Source organism: Melanerpes formicivorus, unplaced genomic scaffold (genome assembly GCF_026170545.1).
Source record: "Melanerpes formicivorus ecotype bairdi unplaced genomic scaffold, bMelFor1.0.p_v2 SCAF_1, whole genome shotgun sequence".
NCBI classification, from domain to species: Eukaryota; Metazoa; Chordata; class Aves; order Piciformes; family Picidae; genus Melanerpes; species Melanerpes formicivorus.
In genome coordinates, this window is record NW_027142353.1 from 40,364,267 (window position 1) to 40,386,778 (window position 22,512).

Here is a 22,512-nt window from a genome sequence, read left to right on the forward strand (position 1 = left end):
ACAGATATCTCAGAAAGGGTCTACAGATTAACACAGAGATGTAGACATGCATTGCTGGGCTCCATGCTAAACTGGGAGCTATTTGCAGAGGATGAATCAAGCTAGTAAAAAGTGTTAAAACTCTGGAAGAGTCAAGGAGAATTAGCACTCAGGATTAAAGAGTTTGCTAGTTAAATCCCTGGCAAAATATCCTGAGAGTGTTTGAACTTGAGCTCTTATCACATTCATTCATTCATTCAGTATCATTCAGTATTCCTAAGGTTGGAAGGGAACCTCAAAGATCATCAAGTCCAACCTGTCACCACAGACCTCATGACTAGAGTAGGGAGGACACTACTGCCCACTGCAGACTTGAACTCACGACCTTCCCATTAAAGGTCTGATGTGCTACCAACTGAGCTACTCTCACAGCCAATTCGTATCTATTAATTCATTAACAGATTGAATTTCAATGCTAAATCAGGTATGTGATGGTTTTAGGCTATGCCTTTAAAATTTAGTTACAGATTTCAAGCAGAAAAGTAGAAAAAAATATAAATAAATCACTATTTGGTGTAAAAAGGAAAAGAAAAGACCATTCTAAACAAATTCATTGGATAAATATCTAGAATAAGATGGGCTGTAACATAACAATTCTCTCTTCTCTTCTGATCTCTGCTGTTTTTGCTTTGCTTGGGAGAGATTAACTTCCTTTGGCTGGCCTTGACTGAACTGTTTAGTTAAGTCTAACCCCTGCTTTTTATCTGCTCCTTTTCTCTCTTGGCATGGGGCGGGCGGGGTGGTGGTGGAGGGAGGGAGGGTTGTGCAGTGGAACAGCTTATCCGGACTCTGACCACGGGGATTTTTGTGTTGTTTGCTAATTGTAAATATGTGTATAATACTGTAAATAGTGTATATTTTGCACATATTCATTGTATTCTGTTGTAAAGTATAATTCTTGCTTGTAAACCCAGCTTCATTTGCTTCTAACTGAGTTGGTCTGGCAAAGTTAATGCTGGGGGGAAACTTCAACACACCAGAAGGTAAAAGATTGCACTGAGGTAAAGAGTGAGATATATCAATGTACTTAAAGATGGAAATATTCTCAGTTAGACTAAGTATTGTGTATATGTGAAAAGCTACTGTGATGAGTACAGAAAGACTGTGTTAGATACATATTTTAAGGTAAGTATTTCAAAAAAGCAACAAAACACTGAATGAATCTGTGGAATCAGCTAAGGAGCTTTTAAGAAATGGTTTCATAGAAATGTTAAGAGAAATATAGAAGGCATTTAATTACAAATTTAGAATTGGTGCCATGATTGATGCTTACAAGAACAAACAGGCTTTTTATCGTTAATTAGAGTCTGGAATCAGTTTCACTGGGGTTTATTTATAAGATATCAATGGAAGATGTTGCATAACTATGCAGAGTTATTTTATTTATTTTCAAAAAATAAATTTTCTAGACATCTATTTTAAAAAACTAATCTCTGCAATTTTTTTTAATAAAAAATAATAATTTTAAAATGCAATAAGAAATATATGAATATTTGAATTCAGACCTCATCTTTGATAAATTGAACTTGACGTGAAGGTTGTCCAAGATTTCATATTTCTCAGAAGAAGCAGATCTAGACAAACTCGTCATTTCACTTCCCAGTTGGAACCTTTGCTCAAATTCTGCAGAGCTGTTGTCCCATGAATCATCATCTGTGGTAAAATCTGGATTATGGAGAGCCATGTGCTGCAACCTGTCATATGTTTTCAGCAAACACAATAAAACAAAAGAGAGGTTTATTTCAACAGCTGGTACATGCAATTGACCTTTCACATCCTTAGGTTCACTGTGAGAGATTTTAATGGGGAAAAAAAAGTCATAGAAAGACTTATGCAGTACAGAGTGAACTCCACTTGGTGACACAGCTGGGTAGACTGGGGAGCAAGAACAGACACCATGAAGTTTAGGTGCACCTGGGAGAAACAGCTTTCTGATGCACCAAAGAGATCTACATCAGGATTTGGTGTGTAAATCCCAGTAGGGATGCTTTCTACAGCTCTGCTCTGCCTTTCAGTGCACCTGATGTAGCACCACACAGAGGAAATAAACACGTATGACCTGCAGTTACCTGACCTCGGACCTTAAATCCTTCTCTTCCCCATTTACAGTCCATTTGTTATATTCAAAGCCCTCCAGAGTAATTCTTTGCTCAGAACCCATGCTATTCACTTTATTTCCCAGCAGGTTTAGTGTCAGGGTATAAGAAAAAAACATGCACAATTAAATAGAAGAAAGCTTATAAAAAAATATTTTGAGTAAAATGAAAGTAACTCACCTATTTTCCTCTGAGGAAACTTTCAGTAGTGGTGTCTTTTCTGTAAAGCCAGTGTTGTTTGACCTTGAGCTGAATAATTTGGAAAAATTGAAGTGGTATCTTTGAGAGGAAAAAAAAGAAAGCAATAAGTCTGCAGTACAATGATTCACTACAGTTCCACACAACATTTTGATGCAAGTGCATCATATATTCATTAAGAATAGTGTTCACCTAAACTATGGTTTATTTGGTTTTATGGCTTCATTATGGTTTCATTATGGTTTTATGGTTTCATTAAGTTTGAACTCGTCATGGTAGTTACTTCCTTGTAGTCATAGTTGACTCTACCGCATAAAATAAGATAAACTTATCTTACCCTAAAATAATCTAATAGAATAGAATAGAATAGAATAGAATAGGCCAGACGAGGTTGGAAAAGATCTTTGAAATCATCAAGTCCAACCTATCACCCAACACCATTTAATCAACTAAACCATGATACCAAGTACCCCATCCAGTCTCTTCCTAAACACCTCCAGTGATGGTGACTCCACCACCTCCCTGGGCAGCACATTCCAATGGTGAGTCACTCTTTCTATGAAGAACTTCTTCCTAACATCCAGCCTAAACCTCCCCTGGTGCAGCTTGAGACTGTGTCCTCTTGTTCTGGTGCTGGCTGCCTGGGTGCTGGTCCCGAATCAGCTTTCTAATGACATGCTAGACCGCACCAGCCCCAGGCATGTTTCACATTTCCCACAGCTGATGTCACGATCTCAGGCAGGCATGCGAGAACATGGCTATGCCAGTCCTCGGTCCCTGCCTGGTGACTGCCAGAGTCCTGCTGCCCCAAAAAGCCTGAAACAGAAAGTAGAATGAAGTGCCTGTCAGCTCGAGCATGTTGGTCCTGAGTGCCAGTCCCAAGTCAGCTTTCTAGTGAAATGCTGGACCACACAAACCTCGGGCGTGTTTTCAATTTCCCGTGGCTGACATGAGGTGCAATAGACACATAACTCACACTCATGTGCTTATACTTTGGATACCTAAATTTACATTCACAGTATCACCAAGATTGGAAGAGACTTCAAAGATCATCAAGTCCAATTGCACTATAATATTAGTGAGGCAAAATTCTTAAGGTAAATAATTACATATATTTTTATCTATTCACATTATATAATTCATAAAACAAAACAGTAGGATCATTTCTGTCCCATGAATATTATTTGAGACATGGACCACCAGAAATCCTCTAATCATTGCAACAACCTCAGCAACCTTCATATTAAGAAAAAAAGCTTTATCTGAAATACAAATACTTTAGTTCTGCAGCAGAATCCCTTCCAAAAGGTTCCTGTCAAAGTCTTGGTCCTGATGCTGTAGGTAATTGACAGAGTAGCCTTCTTCTTGTCATGCTACTGCTTAACATTATTAAGAAACATTCTGTTAAAACATAAATCCCAAAGCTTGAGAAACAGCTGAAGAGAACCAAGCACCATCATAGGATACTGGCTGGAATGTTAAATAATTGAGTGAATTTAGAACACTCTCCAAGACCTGGCTCTTCCAGAGACAGTTCTCATCAAAACCATCATTATTCAGAAAGTTCAGATTTATTCTGTTCAGAACATCAGCTAGCCACCACCAGAAATTCCCAAAGACATCTGTTAGACATACAGTCAATATGCAGATCTCATTACTCCCAGAAACACTTGCAAGAATTAAAATGTCTTCTGCTATTGCTGGACTGCTGTGGGAAATAAATTATTAAAACATATTAAAACATAGACAACTAAAAAATATACAAAGGTGACTGGTAATTGAGTTTAAAAATATAAATCTGCATATGTAACTTTGTAACACAGTGGAAGACTGGAATTTCTTGTAATATGTGAGGTGTGCATGAACTCAGACTTTGTAAAATGAAAACCTCCCTTTAAGGTTTCAGCTTGCTTGTTCAGTAGTGTTATCAACTAGAAGCCATGATAGATGTGGAGTGTTATTTCATCCTTGACTAGCCACAACACTCATTCAAACTCTGCTGTAAGCACTGTGTCTGCAGAGTCCACAGAAGAGAATGAATAAGTTAGAGAGGCTGGATTATCCACTATCTCAGGTCAACTGTTAGGCAGATTGAGGTGTTACATGGCACTTGATGCTTCATCTGTGAAGAGGTGATTGCATATGCATAGTCTGAATCTGTCAGAGTGCTTCCTTTTTTAAATAGGAGAATATCATTCATGAAAACCAGCAACAACAAAGAAATTAAATGGGGAAACTCTGTTATTTCAAAACAAGTTTAATCTTATCATAGCCCTAAATCTGAAAGTTTCCCTTGAGCTTTCATGAAACAAAATCTACAAGGACAGCAAAAACACTGTCAGGACTTTAAATGTGTGCTTACCAAGCTAATCCAGGCATGCCACTATATTCAAAGCTTTAATCTAAAGGTGACAATTTTAATAAAAATTCTGATGGTGGACCTCTTACATTCAGAAATTTAGCTCATGAAAAGACCTATTAGCTGTTTCTACTTTTAAACAGAATTATGCTACTTATTCCATAAAATGGCTCCAACTAATACATACTACACACTGTTCTGATCCAGCTTTGCATCACACTCATTTTTAAGCATTCCACACTCACTTTTCTTCTTTTCTGCTAGGATATATAAAAAACCTGAGATTAGTAACCAGAAAACTTTCTGCAAAAACTTCATTTTCCTTAAATTTTTTGGAGTTTGATAGCAGCACTGCTGTGTGTTATACAGGCATACGTATATCGACTGACAGTTCCACACCTCAGTGAGTATTCACCAATACTGTAAGTGACTGAGCAATATGCAAAGTGTGCTGAAGGACAAAGCAACCACAACAATGGCAAATAGGAAGAAAAGATAAAGGTTTGGTCAAAGGTTGTTTAAAGGATAGAACCTGAGGTGAAGGATCCAGAAGGCTAGTTCAAGACATTACCCTCACTTTCATTTGCACTTTTGCTATCCACACTTTCTGGTATAGCTCTTGACACATTTAAATGGAACTGTAGAGCTTCACAGGTAGCCAAAAATGGCCAATACAGGAAAAATTGGAAAGGTCTTCAGGTAAATAAAAAAAATATTACATGACAACATCAATTTGCAGAGAGAAAAAACACATAGACAAGAACAAGCAGCAGGAAAACACCAGGCTTGACAAAACAAAAATAATTAGAGAAAAAGCAGAAAAGACTCTGCTCTCCTGAGATGTGATTACTCTAATTAGAGAACATGAGTAGTATTAAACAATAAAGATAATTAGGGCATAAAAGAATCTTAAAGGCTGAAAGCTCCAGAAAGAATTGTTGAAAAAGGATAGGAAAAAAATAGCATGGATTATAAAATTGAAAGTCATCCCTGAACAGCCTCCTGTATGCCTTTCATACTTCAGGTTACTGAGTGGCTCACCAAGTCACTTTCCATCATTTACAAGCAGTCCTAGCCAGTCAGGGAGGTCCCAGCTGGCTGGAGACTGGCAAACATGACGCAAACCTAGAAAGAATGAAAGGAGGACTTGGAGAACTACAGACCTCTCAGTCTGACCTTGGTGCCAGGGAAGGTCATGGAATAGATCATCCTGAGTGGCATTACTCAACATGTGCAGGACAACCAGGTATCAGTCCTAGTCAGCACCAGTTCATGAAGGGCAAGTCTTGCTTGACAATCTTGATCTCCTTCAATGACAAGGTGACCCTCTTAGTGGAAGAGGGAAAGGCTGTGGATTTTGTTTACCTGGACTTTAATAGAGCATTTGACACTGTTTCCCACAGCATCTTCCTGGAGAGAAACTGGCTGCACAGGGCTCGAATGTGTGAATGTTTCATTGGGTTAAGAACTGGATGGGTGGATGGGCCCAAAGAGTGATGATGAAGGCAGCCAGTCACCGTACTGATCAATAGCCGCCTGAATATGAGCCAGCAGTGTGCCCAGGTGGCCAAGAGGGCCAATGGCATCCTGGCCTGCATCAAGAATAGTGTGGCCAGCAGGAGCAGGGAAGTCATTGTGCCCCTGTACTCTGCATTGGTTAGGCCACACCTTGAGTACTGTGTCCAGTTCTGGGCCCCTCAATTTAAGAAGGACATTGAGACACTTGAACATGTCCAGAGAAGGGCAACAAGGCTGGTGAGAGGCCTTGAGCACAAGCCCTATGAGGAGAGGCTGAGGGAGCTGGGATTGTTTAGCCTGGAGAAGAGGAGGCTCAGGGGTGACCTCATTGCCCTCTACAACTACCTGAAAGGTGGTTGTAGCTGGGAAGGAGTTGGTCTCTTCTCCCAGGCAACCAGCACCAGAACAAGGGGACACAGTCTCAAGCTGCACCAGGGGAGGTTTATACTCGAGGTGAAGAGGAAGTTCTTCACCAAGCAAGTCATTCGTCATTGGAATGTGCTGCCCAGGGAGGTGGTTGAGTCACTATCCCTGGAGGTGTTCAAGAGGGGATTGGACGTGGCACTTGGTGCCATGGTCTAGTCATGGGGTCTGTGTTGATAGGTTGGACTCGATGATCCTCGAGGTCCTTTCCAACCTTTGTTATACTGTGATACTGTGATACTGTGAAGTGGTGTTCCCCAGGGCTCAGTTTCAGTCTTCTTTCCCATCATCATCAAGGATCTGGATGAAGGGATTGAGTGTACCCTCAGTAAGTTTGCAGATAACACCAAATTGAGTGGGAGTGTTGATCTGCTCAAAGGTAGGAAGGCTCTGCAGAGGGATGTTAATGGGCTGAATTGATGGGCTGAGGTCAAATATGTGAGATTTTAGAAGGCCAAGTGTTGGGTCCTGCACTTGAGTCACAACAACCCCATGCAACACTACAGGCTTGGGGCAGACTGTCTGGACAGATGCCTGTCAGAAAAGGGTCAGAAAAGGACCTTGGGGGGGCTGGTTGACAGTTAGATGAATATGAAATAGCAGTGTGTTCAGGCGGCCAAGAAGGCAAATGGCATCCTGGCCTGTATCAGGAATAGTGTAGCCAGTGCCCCTGTACTTGGTATTGGTGAGGCCACACTTTGAATGTGTTCAGTTTCAGGCTCCTCACTGCAAGAAGTTGCTGGAGTGTGTCCAAAGACAGGCAACAAATTTGGTGGAAGGGTGTAGAGCACAATTATTACAAGGAACATCTGAAAGAACTGGGATTGTCTAGACTGGAGAAGAGGAGGCTGAGGCAAGACCTGACAAAGTTCTTTACACTACCTGAAAGATTGTAGGAGGTGAGTGTCAGTCTATTCTCCCTGGTATCAAGCAATAGACCAATAGAAAATGGCTTCAAGTTGCACGAGGAGAGGTTTATATTGGATATTAGGATACTAGCATTGGAATAGGCTGCCCAGGGAGGTGATAAAGTCACTGTCCCTGGAGGTGGACGTGGCATTTTAGGACACATTTTAATGGCCATGGTGGTGTTAGACTGATGGTTGGACTTGATGATCTTAGAGGTCTTTTCCAACTGAAATATTTCTATGATTCTGTAGAGGCATTCTTAGTGCAATTTGGCTATTTGCTTCATCAAAAGATAACAGACATCATATGCAATCAAAATCTAGGAAGGCCTGAAGACCCTCTGCTATTTGAGGACCAAGTCTGCAGTGTTCAAAAACTCTTAGCAGCATTCTTGGTGCTCCTCAGCCTTGTAAGTAGATGGAAATTGTGACACTGTGTAAAGAAGGATATCAGTGTGACATTGCAAAATGTAGGATCAGTTAACACTTTGAACGTTTCATCACAATGGTTATACCTACATGCTAGAATGGACCACTCCATCTCTACTGAGCTATTCAGCAACAGTACTAAGGAGCTAATCACCGGATCATCTCATCAGCCCATATTGGATAGACCCATTCAAAGGATGAAAAGAATTCTCTGGATTTACACTATGTGGAGGTAAGGAGCTAGTAAACTGGACAACAATTGTTCCCACTGTTATTTTCTCATGGTTCAGACTCAAAAATCATTAGTATTTTATATATCAGAGAAGATATGTTAAAAAATTACATTTACACACTTATAAATTTACAAATACATGCACATAGACCTTCACATAAAAAAAATAACAATCTCATTTTCCTTTCACTCAAAAGTAATGGGAGAAAGCTAAACTCAAAAGCTATAGAAAAAATATTTGAAAAGGGCTTCTTTAAAGACATACAAAGCATCACTCATATGGAAAAAATTCATGTAGAACTGACATTAGAAAGAGAGGAGCATGTCCTACCTCGTGTACAACCACATCTGTGGTTATATTTATTCTCATATTTGCTGCAGGTGGGATTTTTCTTGCTGGTTGTTTTAATTCAGAAATTCTTTCAAACAGAAGATTGTGCTCTTAACCACTTGGCTACTGCTGTGACAGCCATGTATACAGATTTTGGCTCTCTCTGCAGGAATATACATTTATTCCAAGGAAGAAGGTTTTCTGAGCTGCTTCCTTGCAGTCAAACTCATGCTTCCCCATTGCTAATCTTTCAAGAAAATACAATTTGTGACTGTTTCCACGGTAACCCAGAAGATGAAACAGTGTTGTGGGAGGGCTGTCCCCACCCCAGATGATACAGCAGGTCCTGCCAAGTTATGGAGGTGTCCACAGATGAAGCTCCAGTTGCCTGAATGCAGCTGGAGAAGGATCATAACAAATATGACAGTCCAAATATAAGTCCCAGGCATCTGTTGCAGAAGCCCCCACAAACTGTGGCTATGCCACTGGTCACATTGATGAACAAGGCTTACTCTCTTTTTGTGAAAATTTGTACTTCTCTGCAGCTGTACAGAAGAGATATGACCTTCAATCTCCTAGAGTCATTCGAGCAGTTTAAGTAGAAGCAGACTCTCCCTGATCACCTGGCCACATGAAGAGGTATAAGGAGCACAGGAGAGGAAAGGAAGAGACATGGAAAACTCTAGTTCCTCCTACTGGTGAGATGATGACTTCTTAGACATCATTCAGAATCAGTAGCTGAAGAGTGATGCAGGTTCCAGACATAACACACTGCTGTTTCATATTACCTGCTAGTGATAACTTTCAAGGTTGGGGAACTTGGGATGAAGTACAAAGACAGAACTCAATTCCTGCCATTGAGCACCAGACCCTCCCCCTGACTACATTTTTAGGCATTTCCTAACGTGTTTACATATTCCACTTTAAATAAAATGAAAACAAAGGGTTTGTGGTTGTTCAGCAAAAAGCAATCTTTCAATCCCAAGCAGCAGAAGACAACAAAAGAAGTAAGCATCCTGTAAGAATCTGAGAGAAAGAAAGACCACAGTCATCCTAGATAGCTGGCAAACACTTAAAATAATCACTAGATTTGAGTGGAACCTATTATTTACTCTTGTATTGAAAAGGTGAATAGATTTTTTTTCACTCCCCATAATGAAAAGCATACATTTTAAATATCAGCTAATACAATGAGTGATTCGTCTCCCATATGCTACATTGTGCGTGCAGCTATCAGTGAAAGAGCTATTTCTATGACAACAGAAAGCAATAATGCTCACTTCTATGCAAAGGATTTGGTCAGGAAGAAAAGGTGAATATGGAAGGATATGTATTATGCAAAGAACATCAATAATTTTGTACGTAACTAATTGGAAATTTCACTACATAAAAAATTCAAATCCAAATCTCTCCAGGTAAAAAAGTATAATTTAGCATGTTCCCCTGAATTAGTGATCACAAAGACCGTTACCAATGAGACTACCTCTTGAACAGAAGTCTAGGAATACTACTGGGCCAGGAGATTGTAACAAATACAATACAAATGCAAGGAAAGTTTCCTAAAGGAGAAGGCAGACAGTGTAAGAATACAAGAAACAATTAATCATACAGGAGACTAGGAACAGCAAGACTTTAATTTATCATTTCTATATTCTTATATAGCCTATTTTTAGAAGCATCATCTTCCCTGAACAGAGAACATTTATACAAATTGTATGTCCTGAACTAATTACTTCTGGCATAACTGCAATCATCGTGTAGAAATAAACTGAAAAGCAGATGTTTTTACAGAAAAAAAAAAACAAAAAACACACAAACAACAGCAACAACAAAACACAATCACAAACAAACAAAACAAAACAAAACCCCCAACCTAACACCCAAAGAAAACATTACACCAGTTTTTTACTATACTTGAAACTCTTCCACCAGATTTGATATCTGTCAATTTCTGAAAAAGTCCACTTTTGGACAACAATTACACAATACAAACTGTGCTTACCAACATCATAGCACTCAGTTCTTAAACATTCACTGTCTATTAAGCTACTGTATACACACATCTGTCAACATTATGATATACACATATCATATGAGAGAGACAAAACCCTCTGTCATGTTTTCTCCTCAGTGGTAGTGCATCATGAGGGAAATGTTAGGACTACTTATCACAAGTGAAGTATGGTCAACTGATACACTAAGTCAAGGGAAGTATCAAAGACTCCAGAGCTCGCTTCTCTGAACAGGCATTAAATGCTTTCTGATGACTTCTTTATGCAGCTTGAACTAAACCAGCAAATAATCTCTCTTTAAAAGCATGTACCATGTCAGAAGAATTCAGCAGTTAGAGCATTACTTAATGCAGATTTGTTCTCCCGTCGACTTTCCTAATTTTCTATTAGACAGGACTGTGCAGGATTCCCCTGAGAACCACAACACTGGCAGTGCCTGACAGAAAGATACTGCAAGAGGCACAGCCAACTGGCAAGTGTCATATTAAGAAGCACCTACCATGCCAAGACCCCAGGGAAATAAAGAATATGCTTAAGAGAGATGTAATGAAACATGTGCTGAGTTTTACTGAGATGGAAATGGTCACTTCTATAGGAAACACAAAAAGTCTTTGTTTCATTCATTTCTACTGGATTTAGAGAGTGAACATGTCCTGCAAGAGCATTGGTCTCTCCTTCATTCGTGTAATATTCTGCCATTTTAAAAAGTAGGGTAATTCTAAGTTCAGAAATAATTTGGAAAAGAGTATCTCCTGTGATTTTGGTGGTGTATAGATTTTTTCTAATCAAAACAAACTTTGTAGGGTCATACTACTTCCTTGGAAAATGAAATTTTCAGTTACCTGCAAGACTTGGTGGATCCTTTCCCTCAAGAGTCTTTGCCAGCCCTTGTCAGGGGGAGTCTCCATCAAGAAGACATCAAGACACAGTTAACAGACCAGGATCTCACTGCAGTAGATGAAGTTTAAAAAAGTACTTAATCCTTAAGATGCACTGAAGCTTTCTTTGGCTCTACCTAAGACAAATAATTTGTTCTCCACACATTTTGCATTCCCATGTCAGAGCACCACAAGGTCAGGCTGCCCATGAGCAGAAAGTGGCCACAGGCCAGGCAGGGCCATGACCTGCTCAACCAAGGCCTGTCCTACAGCACCCAGCAAGGGAGCAGAGACAGAACAGAGGTGGAAATCCAGGCCAGCCCAGATGTTTACTTTGGCCACAATAACCCCATGCAGCGCTACAGACTGGGGGATGAGTGGCTGGGGAGCAGGCAGGAAGAGAGGGACCTGGGAGAGCTGGTAGACAGCCAGCAGTGTGCCCGTGCAGCACAGAAGGCCAATGGCATATTGGCTTGTATCAGGAGTAGTGTGGCCAGCAGAACTAGGGATGTAATTCTGCCCCTGTACTCGACAATGGTGAGGCCTCACCTCAAGCACTGTGTGCAGTTCTGGACCACTCACTTCAGAAAAGATATTGAGGTGCTGGAAGGAGTCCAGAAGGGTGTGGCAACACTGGTAAGGGACTGGAGGGAAAGTCTTATGAGGAGAGACTGAAGGAGCTGGGGTTATTTAACCTGGAGAAGGGGAATCTCAAGGGGGACCTTGTCACGCTGTACAACCTGAAGGAAGTTGTAGTAAGGTGAGCATTGGGCTCCTCTCCCAAACAACTTGTGACAAGACAAGAGGGCATAGCCTGCAGCTGTGCCAGGGGAGGTTTAGGTTGGATAATAGGAAGCACTTCCTCATGGAAAGGGTAATTAGACACTTAGTGATGTGGTCTAGTCAATGCAGTGGTCATAGGCTGGACTTGGTGATCTTGGAGGTCTGTTCTAGCTTCAATAATTATGTGATTCTGTGATTCATGATTATCCAGCAGGGCCATATTGATGGGGTAGTTCCAAAAACCTTACCCTTTTTGAAGGACTGAGAAGTCTCATTAACAAAGTGTAGCTGCTGTTTCCCTCTCTCCATTTTTTGCTTCAGCAAAAAAACCTGGGAAACTACAATAGAGAACATGCAAAAACTGCAGACAGCCTGAAGGAGAAAGTACATTGAAGGAGCCGGTGCTGCCAAAAGAGTTTAGCTATTGGTTACTGCCAACGAGCTACAAATTTAAAGTAGGCAGCAATAGCCAGTATTGGTAATGTTCCAAATTCCAAAACCTCCATTTCTCTGTGGATTACATGAATAACCTGTTAAGAAGTATAATTCTTAGTGCTGCAGGGCATAGTAAAAAATGAATCTACTATAGGGAAGCAAATTAACAGCAACATTTTAAGCATAGATGTACTTACAATACTTTGGCGTATTCTACAACCTTGGCTTTTAAATGCCAGCATTTCTCTTTGGCATTCACAAGCAGTGGTGCTAACTGAATTCATGACAAATAAAGGAGGATTCACCTTTTTTTTTTCGTGCTCTGTAAGACAATCTCAAGGTTCTCAAAAGTTAAGGAAGAGGTCAAAACTTAATATTTTAACTTTATTTCTGCTCAGACTGCCTTAAAAATGCAATATGGGGCTCTTGGGTGATGGAAACATGAATGGAAGGGTAGGTATCAGAAATTACTGGATCATGTGTCCACCTCCAGAGAAGGTTATTATTCAAGCATTGTAGTGATTATGAAGTTGTAGTCCCAAAGGTGCTGGAGAATATATGTTGAAGTATAAAGACTCACTTTCAGACTAGCTGAATTGAAGGATGTTGCAAGAAATGGAAGCACTATTAAAAGGAGACCATTGACAACTTCCCAGATAAGGGAGAACTTTCCTACAATATTGAAATGGGATTATTTTGATACAATTTTCCTTAACCCAAGCAATGTACTGACAAACTGTCACATGTAATTATGCTTCTAGCCCTGCATCATCTTATAATATACTCTCATGCCACTCAAGCCAGTTTCAGAGATTGAAAAGAGTAATTAGTGAGCCATACTTAAAGATGAAGTCATGAATACTCTATTTTTACTTTTTTAAAAAAGAATTCTTTAAAAATTATGGTTCCATATGTTTTATTCCAAGAATTTGGAGATAACATTGTTCATACCTTCAACTTTTAGAGAAAAGTAACTTTCTCACCAACAGCAATGTGTCTCCATTGTTTACAGATAAAACAAACCTGGGGGTGCTGGTTGATGATAGGATGAACATGAGCCTGCAGTGTGCCCAGGTGGCCAGGAGGGCCAATGGCATCCTGGCCTGCATCAGGAACAGTGTGGCCAGCAGGAGCAGGGAGATCATTCTGCCCCTGTACACTGCACTGGTTAGGCTACACCTTGAGTACTGTGTCCATTTCTGGGCCTCTCAATTTAGGAAATATGTTGACTTGCTGGAGCATGTCCAGAGAAGGGCAACAAAGTTGGTGAGGGGTTTGGAACACAAGCCCTATGAGGAGAGATTGAGGGAGCTGGGATTGCTTAGCCTGGAGAAGAGGAGACTCAGGGGTGACCTTATTGCTCTCTACAACTACCTGAAGGGGGGTTGTAGCCAGGTGGGGGTTGGTCTCTTCTCCCAGGCAACCAGTACCAGAACAAGAGGACACAGTCTCAGGTTGCACCAGGGGAGGTTCAGGCTGGAGGTCAGGAGGAAGTTTTACACAGAGAGAGTGATTGCCCATTGGAATGGGCTGCTCAGGGAGGTGGCAGAGTTGCCATCACTGGAGGTGTTCAGGAGGAGACTTGACAGGGTGCTCGGTTGCATGGTTTAGTTGGTTGGGTGGTGTTGGATGATAAGTTGGACACGATGATCTTGAAGGTCTCTTCCAACCTCGTTTATTCTATTCTATTCTAAAACAAACACCAAAAAACAAAACAAACCCCAGCACAACAACCAAACAACAACATGGGACAGCCAGATGTACAAGCTCATTAACAACATTAACAATGGGAGGCAAGCATCCGGTCACTGCATGGCTTTTAAAAACAAAAAAATATTTAAATGAAGTTGTCATCAAATTCATCTTTGTTTAAAAAAGAAAAAAACACAATTGATCTCAACTTTTGTATGCTTACTGGGACTTGTACATTTTCTCTTGGTCACAGCAAAACAAAATAAGGCAAGTTCAGGAACTGTCATACCCAATAAATAGTGAGGTTCTTGTAAGATATTGCAATATAAGTAAGACAACTTACAGATTATGATATAGATTGTGATATCAATGGACTGGACCCAGCAAAAATGCTAAAATTTGCTCCAAAGCTAGGACATAAGACATAGTACTGAGAATACACAGAGAAAAAACATCAGAAAAATATTATGGTAAATAATTTGTAGGGGGTGACATAGCTATCATATGTTGAAATAAAACTATGAAGTTAAAATAATGGATAATTTTTCACTATAATGTACATCTTTTCATTGTGTGTTTGGGTTTTTGTTTGGTTGGTTGGGTTTTAATTTAATTTATTTTTATTTTATTTTATTTTATTTTATTTTATTTTATTTTATTTTATTTTATTTTATTTTATTTTATTTTATTTATAATAGTGGCCCAGAGAATTCCTTTTCAGATTCTAGCTGAACTTAAGACATTGAGGTTGTTCATATAACTTTTGCCATTCAAAGTCTGGTCTACAATAATTACAGTCACTACCAAGACAGACACCTTCAAATAACTTTTATTCCTGTCTCCCATGTTGATTATACCAGGAAACTGGAGACTTTACTTTGAGATAATAGAAAGACTTCTTCATTAAATAATGTATAAGTCCCACACAAACACTGTCTATATTACGGTGTACCAAAAAAGTACTTTTATAATGTACTTTTTATTTGCTCTTAGATGAAATCTCTTTTTTTGTGTAAAAGACTTTTCACAAAGTTATTCAATGTTTATTAGGAATATAAAGAACTACCAACAAGTCCTTCCAAACATGTATTTCTCATAATTTCCTAAAAAGTAACTTCCAATACAGAGTAAATCCACATCACTGATCATTAAATTTCACCTGGAGTTATATCGGAGCCTACAGTTCCATAGTACTGAAAATCCCAGAGGAATAAATTAAAGAACTCAAACATAATAAAAAGGTAGCTGATAATAATTGCACAATATTTGCTCTTACATTTGGAGAATATTCAGTGAAACCACTCAAAAGAATAAATGCACAAATACAATACTCTTCCCTGTAACATCCCTTCTTTAAGATCACTGTAACATGTTAATATACACAGTTCACAAGCCTCAGGAAACTCATTCCACAGAGATGGCTTCTGTTCTGTTACCAGGCATCTTTTTCCGTCATGAAAAGCCTCAGATATCTACAGGAACCTCAAGGCTACAGTCAGACAAAAATCTATCTAATTTATATCAACAAACACCTTTAAAACTCAGGTTTTTGTTTCAATGTCCCTTTGAAACACAAGTCCTGAGTCTATAAACACATTCAACTGAGATTATCAAGGTAAAAAGAAAAAACCAAACCAAAACACCCCACCAAGATTAGAAATAATGCATTCCAAAGAAACTTCTCTCATGCAGAGTAGCATGGAAATTATATTTCCCAAGTAGGGTAACAGATCACAAAACCAAAGAATAATGATGCCGTTTCATCTTCCCTTCCTCCTGATTTAAACTGTAATCTTTCTCCAGGTAAGAACATACCCCTGTGCACAGAAAAGTTTAAAAAAAAATAATTAAAAAAATCATACTTCTCATAGTTCAGGAGGAAACTCTTTTCTTACATGACAGATGGCTTTGTTCAGGTAGCACAGTTTAACTATACACCATATTTCTTGTCAGCAATGATATACCTCTTCCCTCCCAGCCACACAGATGCCAGACTCTTTCTTAGATACTGCGTTCCCTTTCTCCCTTTACAGAGTGACACTTGAGTTACTCCATAGTATCATAATATCATAGTATCAGTCAGGGTTGGAAGGGACCACAAGGATCATCCAGTTCCAACCCCCCTGCCATGGGCAGGGACACCCCACACTAGATCAGGCTGGTCAGAGCCTCATCTAGCCTGGTCTTAAACACCTCCAGGGATGGCGCCCCAACCACCTCCCTGGACAACCCATTCCAGGGCTTCACCACTCTCATGGTGAAGAACTTCCTCCTCACCTCCAGCCTGAATCTCTCCACCTCCAGCTTCATTCCATTCCCCCTAGTCCTATCACTACCTGATATCCTGAGAAGTCCCTCCCTAGCCTTCCATTGTCTCACAGAGGTGATTTCCTTCTATCTTGCTTCTGAAACAACATATTCTTGAGAAGAAATGTCATAATATTTGCTATATGTGTTCTGTACATTAGTATTGTCCCAAAACACCCTGAACACAGAGCAGGGAAAAAAAATAAAAGAAAACAAACAAAACAAAAGACACCACAACAACCAGACAGGATTCTGCTCAGTAGCCATTTAGGTAGTAAGTCTTCACATACACAAGAAAACTTCTGGCCATCTAGACCTGAGGATACATAAATAAAACCCCATTCTGTGCTCCCAAACAAAAAGAAAACAGAAAATGAAAAGTGTCAGTATTGCTGACTTAAAAAAAAAAAAAAAAAAAAAGTAAAATAATAATCTCTCACCAAAAGACTACAGCAGAAAAGGGGAAACCCCCTGCTGACACAGCTGCCCATTGTCATCAGCTACTTTCTTCTTCCCCTTATTAAGGCAGAAGGCTCCAAGCTGCTGTTCAAAGACACAGATGATAAAAAATACCCAGCAGGTCCTTAAACATAAACTCCATTAAAGAAGCAAGGCATACATCTGTCTCTGAAAAAAGAACTGAGGGGAAGGATCTCTGTTATTGGTTTTAGCCTGGCAGAGATGTTGTGAATAGCCAGTTTAGACAGTTAAAGACAGAAGAAAGTTCATAAGTCTTTCCTTTCTTCTGGCAGATACAATACCTGAATAATCTGTTACTTTTAAATTTAATCAAAACTACTTCTTAGCATTTTGTAAAGCACGGGAGGAAAACAGGCTTTTCCTTTAAATAAACAAATAAATAGGCACACCTAGTCCTTCACTATGTGCTGGACCAGATAGTGATGCAGCTATTGATTGTAAAGTGATGCAGATCAAGAAGGTTTAGTGCCCTTGAATGAACAGCACCTTCAAATCACAGAAGCCTGAAACCAGGCACCACACTAACAAATGTCCTTTTAATACAGCCTGCACAGTCAGTCTGCAAAAATAAATTATCCATAGAATGTGATGCAGTAGAAAAGCTGAAGGATATTCTGACAATATGGAAATGAAAACAAAAAAGGTAAGTGGATTGTGGGAACCTGTGGTGGGCTGAAAATTCCATCCACAACATTAAATTTGCCAGACCAGCTCAGTTGGAAGCAAATGAAAGCTGTAATTACAAGCAAAACTAGTCTACAATGAAATGCAATGAATGTGTACAAAATATACAGTATTGACAATATTTATAGGTATTTACAACTAATGAACACCACAAGGATGCCCCTGGTCAAAGACCAGGGGAATCTAATAGCTTCTCCCTCCCTTCACCCCCTTACACCCCTTGTACATAAAAGGGACAAGAGAAAGGAGCAGGTAAATCTTAGCCAAAACAATGCAACCAAGGTCAAGCAAAAGCTGGGGCTGAAACTAGTCCCCCCAGACAGGAGTCTGGGGCTGGTAAGCTGGAGTCAGGGGTGAAACCAGCAGCCCATCTGAAGTGCATGTACACTAATGCATGAAGCATGGGCAACAAACAAGAGGAGCTGGTAGCCTTGTTACAGCAGGAAAGTTATGATGTAGTTGCCATCACAGAAACGTGGTGGGACAACTCACATGACTGGAGCACTGTAATTGACAGCTACAGGTTCTTCAGGAGAGACAGGCGAGGGAGAAGGGGTGGAGGGGTGGCCCTGTACATTAGAGAGGCTCTAGATGCCATGGAACTAAGATGACAAAGTTGAGTGACTGTGGGTGAGAATTAGAGGGAAGACCAACAGGGCAGACATCCTGGTTGGAGTCTGTTATAGTCCACCCAACCAGGATGAAGAGGTTGACGAATTATTCTATAGGCATCTAGAGGCTGTCTCAAGATTGCCTGACTTTGTTCTCATGGGTAATTTTAACCTGCCTGATATCTGCTGGGAGCTCAACACAGCAGAGAGGAGTCAGTCTAGGAGGTTCTTAGAGCGTATGGAGGATAGCTTCTTATTCCAGCTGCTGTGTGAGCCTACCAGGGGTAAGGCTCTGCTTGACCTTTGTTTTACAAACAGAGAAGGGCTGGTGGGAGCTGTGGTGGTTGGAGGCTGTCTGGGGTCCAGCGACCATGAGATAATTGAGTTTTCAATATGCACTCAAGCTAAGAGGGGCAGCAACAAAACCTCCACTCTGGACTTCCAAAGGGGGGACTTCACGTTACTCAAGGAACTAACTAAGAAGACACCTTGGGAAACAGCCCTTAAAAACAAAGGGGTCCAGGAGGGCTGGGCCTACTTCAAGAAAGAGTTCTTGAAGGCGCAGGAACAGGCTGTGCCAATGTGATGGAAGATGAGCCGCCAGGGTAGACAGACACCCTGGATGTGCAATGAACTTCTGAGCGAATTAAGGGAAAAAAGGAGGGTGTATCATCTTTGGAAGGAAGGTGAGGCAAACCATGAAATGTTTAAGGATGTTGCTAGGTCATGCAGGAAAAAAATTAGAGAGGCAAAAGCACATTTAGAGCTTAGACTGGCCTCTGCTGTGAAGGACAACAAAAAATCCTTCTACAAATATATTAATGGCAAGAGAAGGGGCAGTCATTCTGTACCTCAAAAATCAACACAGAATCATGGTTGCTCCCCTACACAAAACTAACAGCTTTAAAGCCCAAATAATGGAATCACATTTTATCCATGGCACTTATAAGTAGTTTACAATAGGTAGAAGTGGCTACTAAGGCAAAGGGGAAAAAAAGGTTTATAAGAAGCAGAAGTCCATAGCACATTGTCACAGGAAAAGAAGTGATTTTGTACTATTTTAAGGTTATGCAGTGTGAAAGGTAATCACAACAGTGGAAGAGCTAATGCTATAGGAATTATCTCCTTCAGAAGCACTAGGAAAATGTGTAGGCTGGAGAGAAAAAAAATATCATGACACATGGCAGAACTAAAGATTTTAATTTAAGACAAAAGACTACAGACATACTGTTTTTTTAAAAGGGTATTGATTTAGAAAGGAAGGATGGAATCCATCGTTATTTGTTCTTCATTGCAAGAGGTATAATTAGAGTCTCAGCTCCAGTGTGTTATTATTGTTTACGTATTCATTTATTTTGGTCCAATGCTGCGATCTTAACAGGAAAAGGTATGCTCCTACTTGTACCTTTCCTGATAATGAAGACTAAATGAGATGTAGATCATGACATTGTGAAGACCTCATGTCTGACAAGATACATATGCAGCACAGGTAGGATCCTGGTGATTAATTCTGCATACAATAAATACATCCTGTTATATACAAGGAAGCTTGTATGTCAATACTTAATTTTGATGATCTCACAGCATGATATGTATGCTCTAAATCTCCCCAAATTCATACAGTGTTTAACAAGTATGAAGAATCAGAATTCTCTGGAGCCCCTATTACAAGAGGGATATGGAGGTGCTGGAACGTGTCTGGAGAAGGGCCATGAGGATGATGAGAGGGCTGGAGCACCTCTCCTGTGAGGGCAGACTGAAGGAGTTGGGGCTGTTCAGTCTGCAGAAGAGAAGGCTCCGAGGTGACCTAGTTGTGGCCTTCCAGTATCTGGAGGGGGCCTACAGGAAGGCTGAGGAAGGACTTCTCAGGTTATCAGATAGTGATAGGACTAGGGGGAATGGAATGAAGCTGGAGGTGGGGAGATTCAGGCTGGAGGTGAGGAGGAGGTTCTTCACCATGAGAGTGGTGAAACCCTGGAATGCGTTGTCCAGGGAGGTGGTTGGGGCCCTGTCCCTGGAGGTGTTTAAGACCAGGCTGGATGAAGCTCTGTCCAGCCTGGTCTAGTGTGGGGTGTCCTTGCCCATGGCAGGGGGGTTGGAACTGGATGATCCTTGTGGTCCCTTCCAACCCTGACTGATACCATGATACTATGATACTATGATTTCTTCATCACATGTGAATATAAAACATTTGTTGGATTGACATATCAAGAAAATTAAATGTTCAGTCCTAGTATAAATTACAAATAAATTGTTATATTTGTTAACTGGTTTTGATGTGGAGCTCTTGTGTGTTCTCCCTCACAAGCATCAGTTTTCCATCTAAAGAAAAGCATGACAGGCCTAATAACATCAGTGGTGTTCTTTCTACTTTTGCTGACAGACATGCAAATTGAAAACTGTGATTAGTATGATACCCATACATGCAAGTCCTTATGACAATCTATCAGTCTTTTCTGCCAACAACAGCCTGTCTTCTGTCAAAATAGGATAGCTGGAATATTTTTGGCCCTATAATCTTTGATACTGTCATACAGCTATGAATAGGTTTGTAATGGGTGGGATTTGCCTTTTTATATGTGGTTTTAAACGAATAAATTTTCACAAGCTCTGAAATGTCACTGTTCCTTACAGGTCTGGATATTTTTGGGCACAGACTACAATATGCCAAGTAGACAAGAGCCAAAACCAATACTTAAAATGCACAATAACCATTGCTCCTCTGTGTAGGGCACTTGCTTTTTTTGGCCTCCTCTGGAAAGCACTGAGAGGCACAATTTATGGCACATAGGGCGGGTTAGCAAGGAAGCCACATTCTGCCGACAGATACAACAAAAAATTGTGTTTCTATGATATTATGACATAGCCCTGCTGTTTTAGCTTGCACAGTTAAAGACATATCAGAAAAAAAACAGAAATGCATGCCTTGTTACTCTCCATTCTGGATTTACTTTTGCTTTTATCAGGCAGAGTCACTAAATTCAGGTTCGTGCTTTTCACTGTAAGAGGTTTACATGATGAACCAGCTGTCAATAGACTCTAAAAGAGGATTGCAACTCACATGTCACTGATGGGGCTAAAAAGGTAGAATTGCTCCTATCACTCCTAGAAAGATTAGCAACAAAATAAATTTTGAAGCTGTTTTTACTTTATTTTTGCAGAATACTTAAGATCACAAGAGTGTGTGGAAAACTCACAGTGAAATATTTACCTACACTATTTAAGGAAGTATTATATTAATACATGATTAGACTTCTTGCAATAAATTCATCAGTGGCACTTTCTCCACAAACAGTAAGTGCAATGCTCTGTCAGGCATACCAGTTCAATATAACTGCCATCACAGCCATCTCAGAAAAAACTTTTCATATTCCACCGCTGCCAGAACTTCACTTTGGACAAGGCAGTCTTTACAGAAACTCTGCTCCACAATACCAGGGTGTGAATGGCAGATGGCCTGTTTACTTCCCTTACTGACTAGCATGGAAAAGGGAGTAGCTCATAAAGTAAGAGTAAATTTTTCAGCCTTTCACAGCTGCTTCTGAATGAAACTAGCTCTGTACTGAGTCACTATCTTCTGCCGCACTTAAACTGAGTTGCTGTAACTACCAATCTGTTCTCTATTGCACCCTGTCCTAAAGAAATCATATAAAATTGCACAAAGGAAAAATAAAACAAAAACAACCCCAGTACCACAATCCCCCACCCAAAAAAAGAGCAAAACACCAAAACTGTGTTGCTTCTGAACCTATCCAGTTCTGACAGACCCGGCTCCAGCTCACTGTGCTGCCTTTGACTTATCTCCAACCTGCTGTGGAGAAAGCTCTATGTGGTCTCTGACTTCTGCTGGTCCATTAACACAATTATTGTAGGTTGCCCCTGAAGCCTCATTAGTACATATCAAGCAGAGAATTGCTAGCTTGGTCTCTGTAAGCACTTTGGTGACTCATTTATCAGCTTTTGACGTATTTCAGGGAGTAAATCACTTGAGCTCCTTATGAAGAGCAGGTTTTTAAAAGCCATATGATTTGCCAGACTACAGACTGTGACCCTTCCTTTTTTTTTTTTTTTTTTTTTTTTAATTTGCTGGCTAATTG

At 40.2% G+C, this 22,512-nt stretch overlaps 1 protein-coding gene across 1 annotated transcript in view; it reads right to left on the reverse strand.

The window, feature by feature from the left end:
• OCA2 (OCA2 melanosomal transmembrane protein) overlaps nucleotides 1-22,512 on the reverse strand; it is a 221,053-nt gene that overhangs the window by 158,182 nt on the left and 40,359 nt on the right. Inside the window, exons 3-4 of the mRNA XM_068140672.1 lie at nucleotides 2,316-2,414; nucleotides 1,545-1,733 (exon numbers count right to left, since the gene is read on the reverse strand). Coding sequence (XP_067996773.1) covers nucleotides 1,545-1,733; nucleotides 2,316-2,414 — 288 coding nt within the window. The remainder of the gene's footprint in view (nucleotides 1-1,544; nucleotides 1,734-2,315; nucleotides 2,415-22,512) is intronic.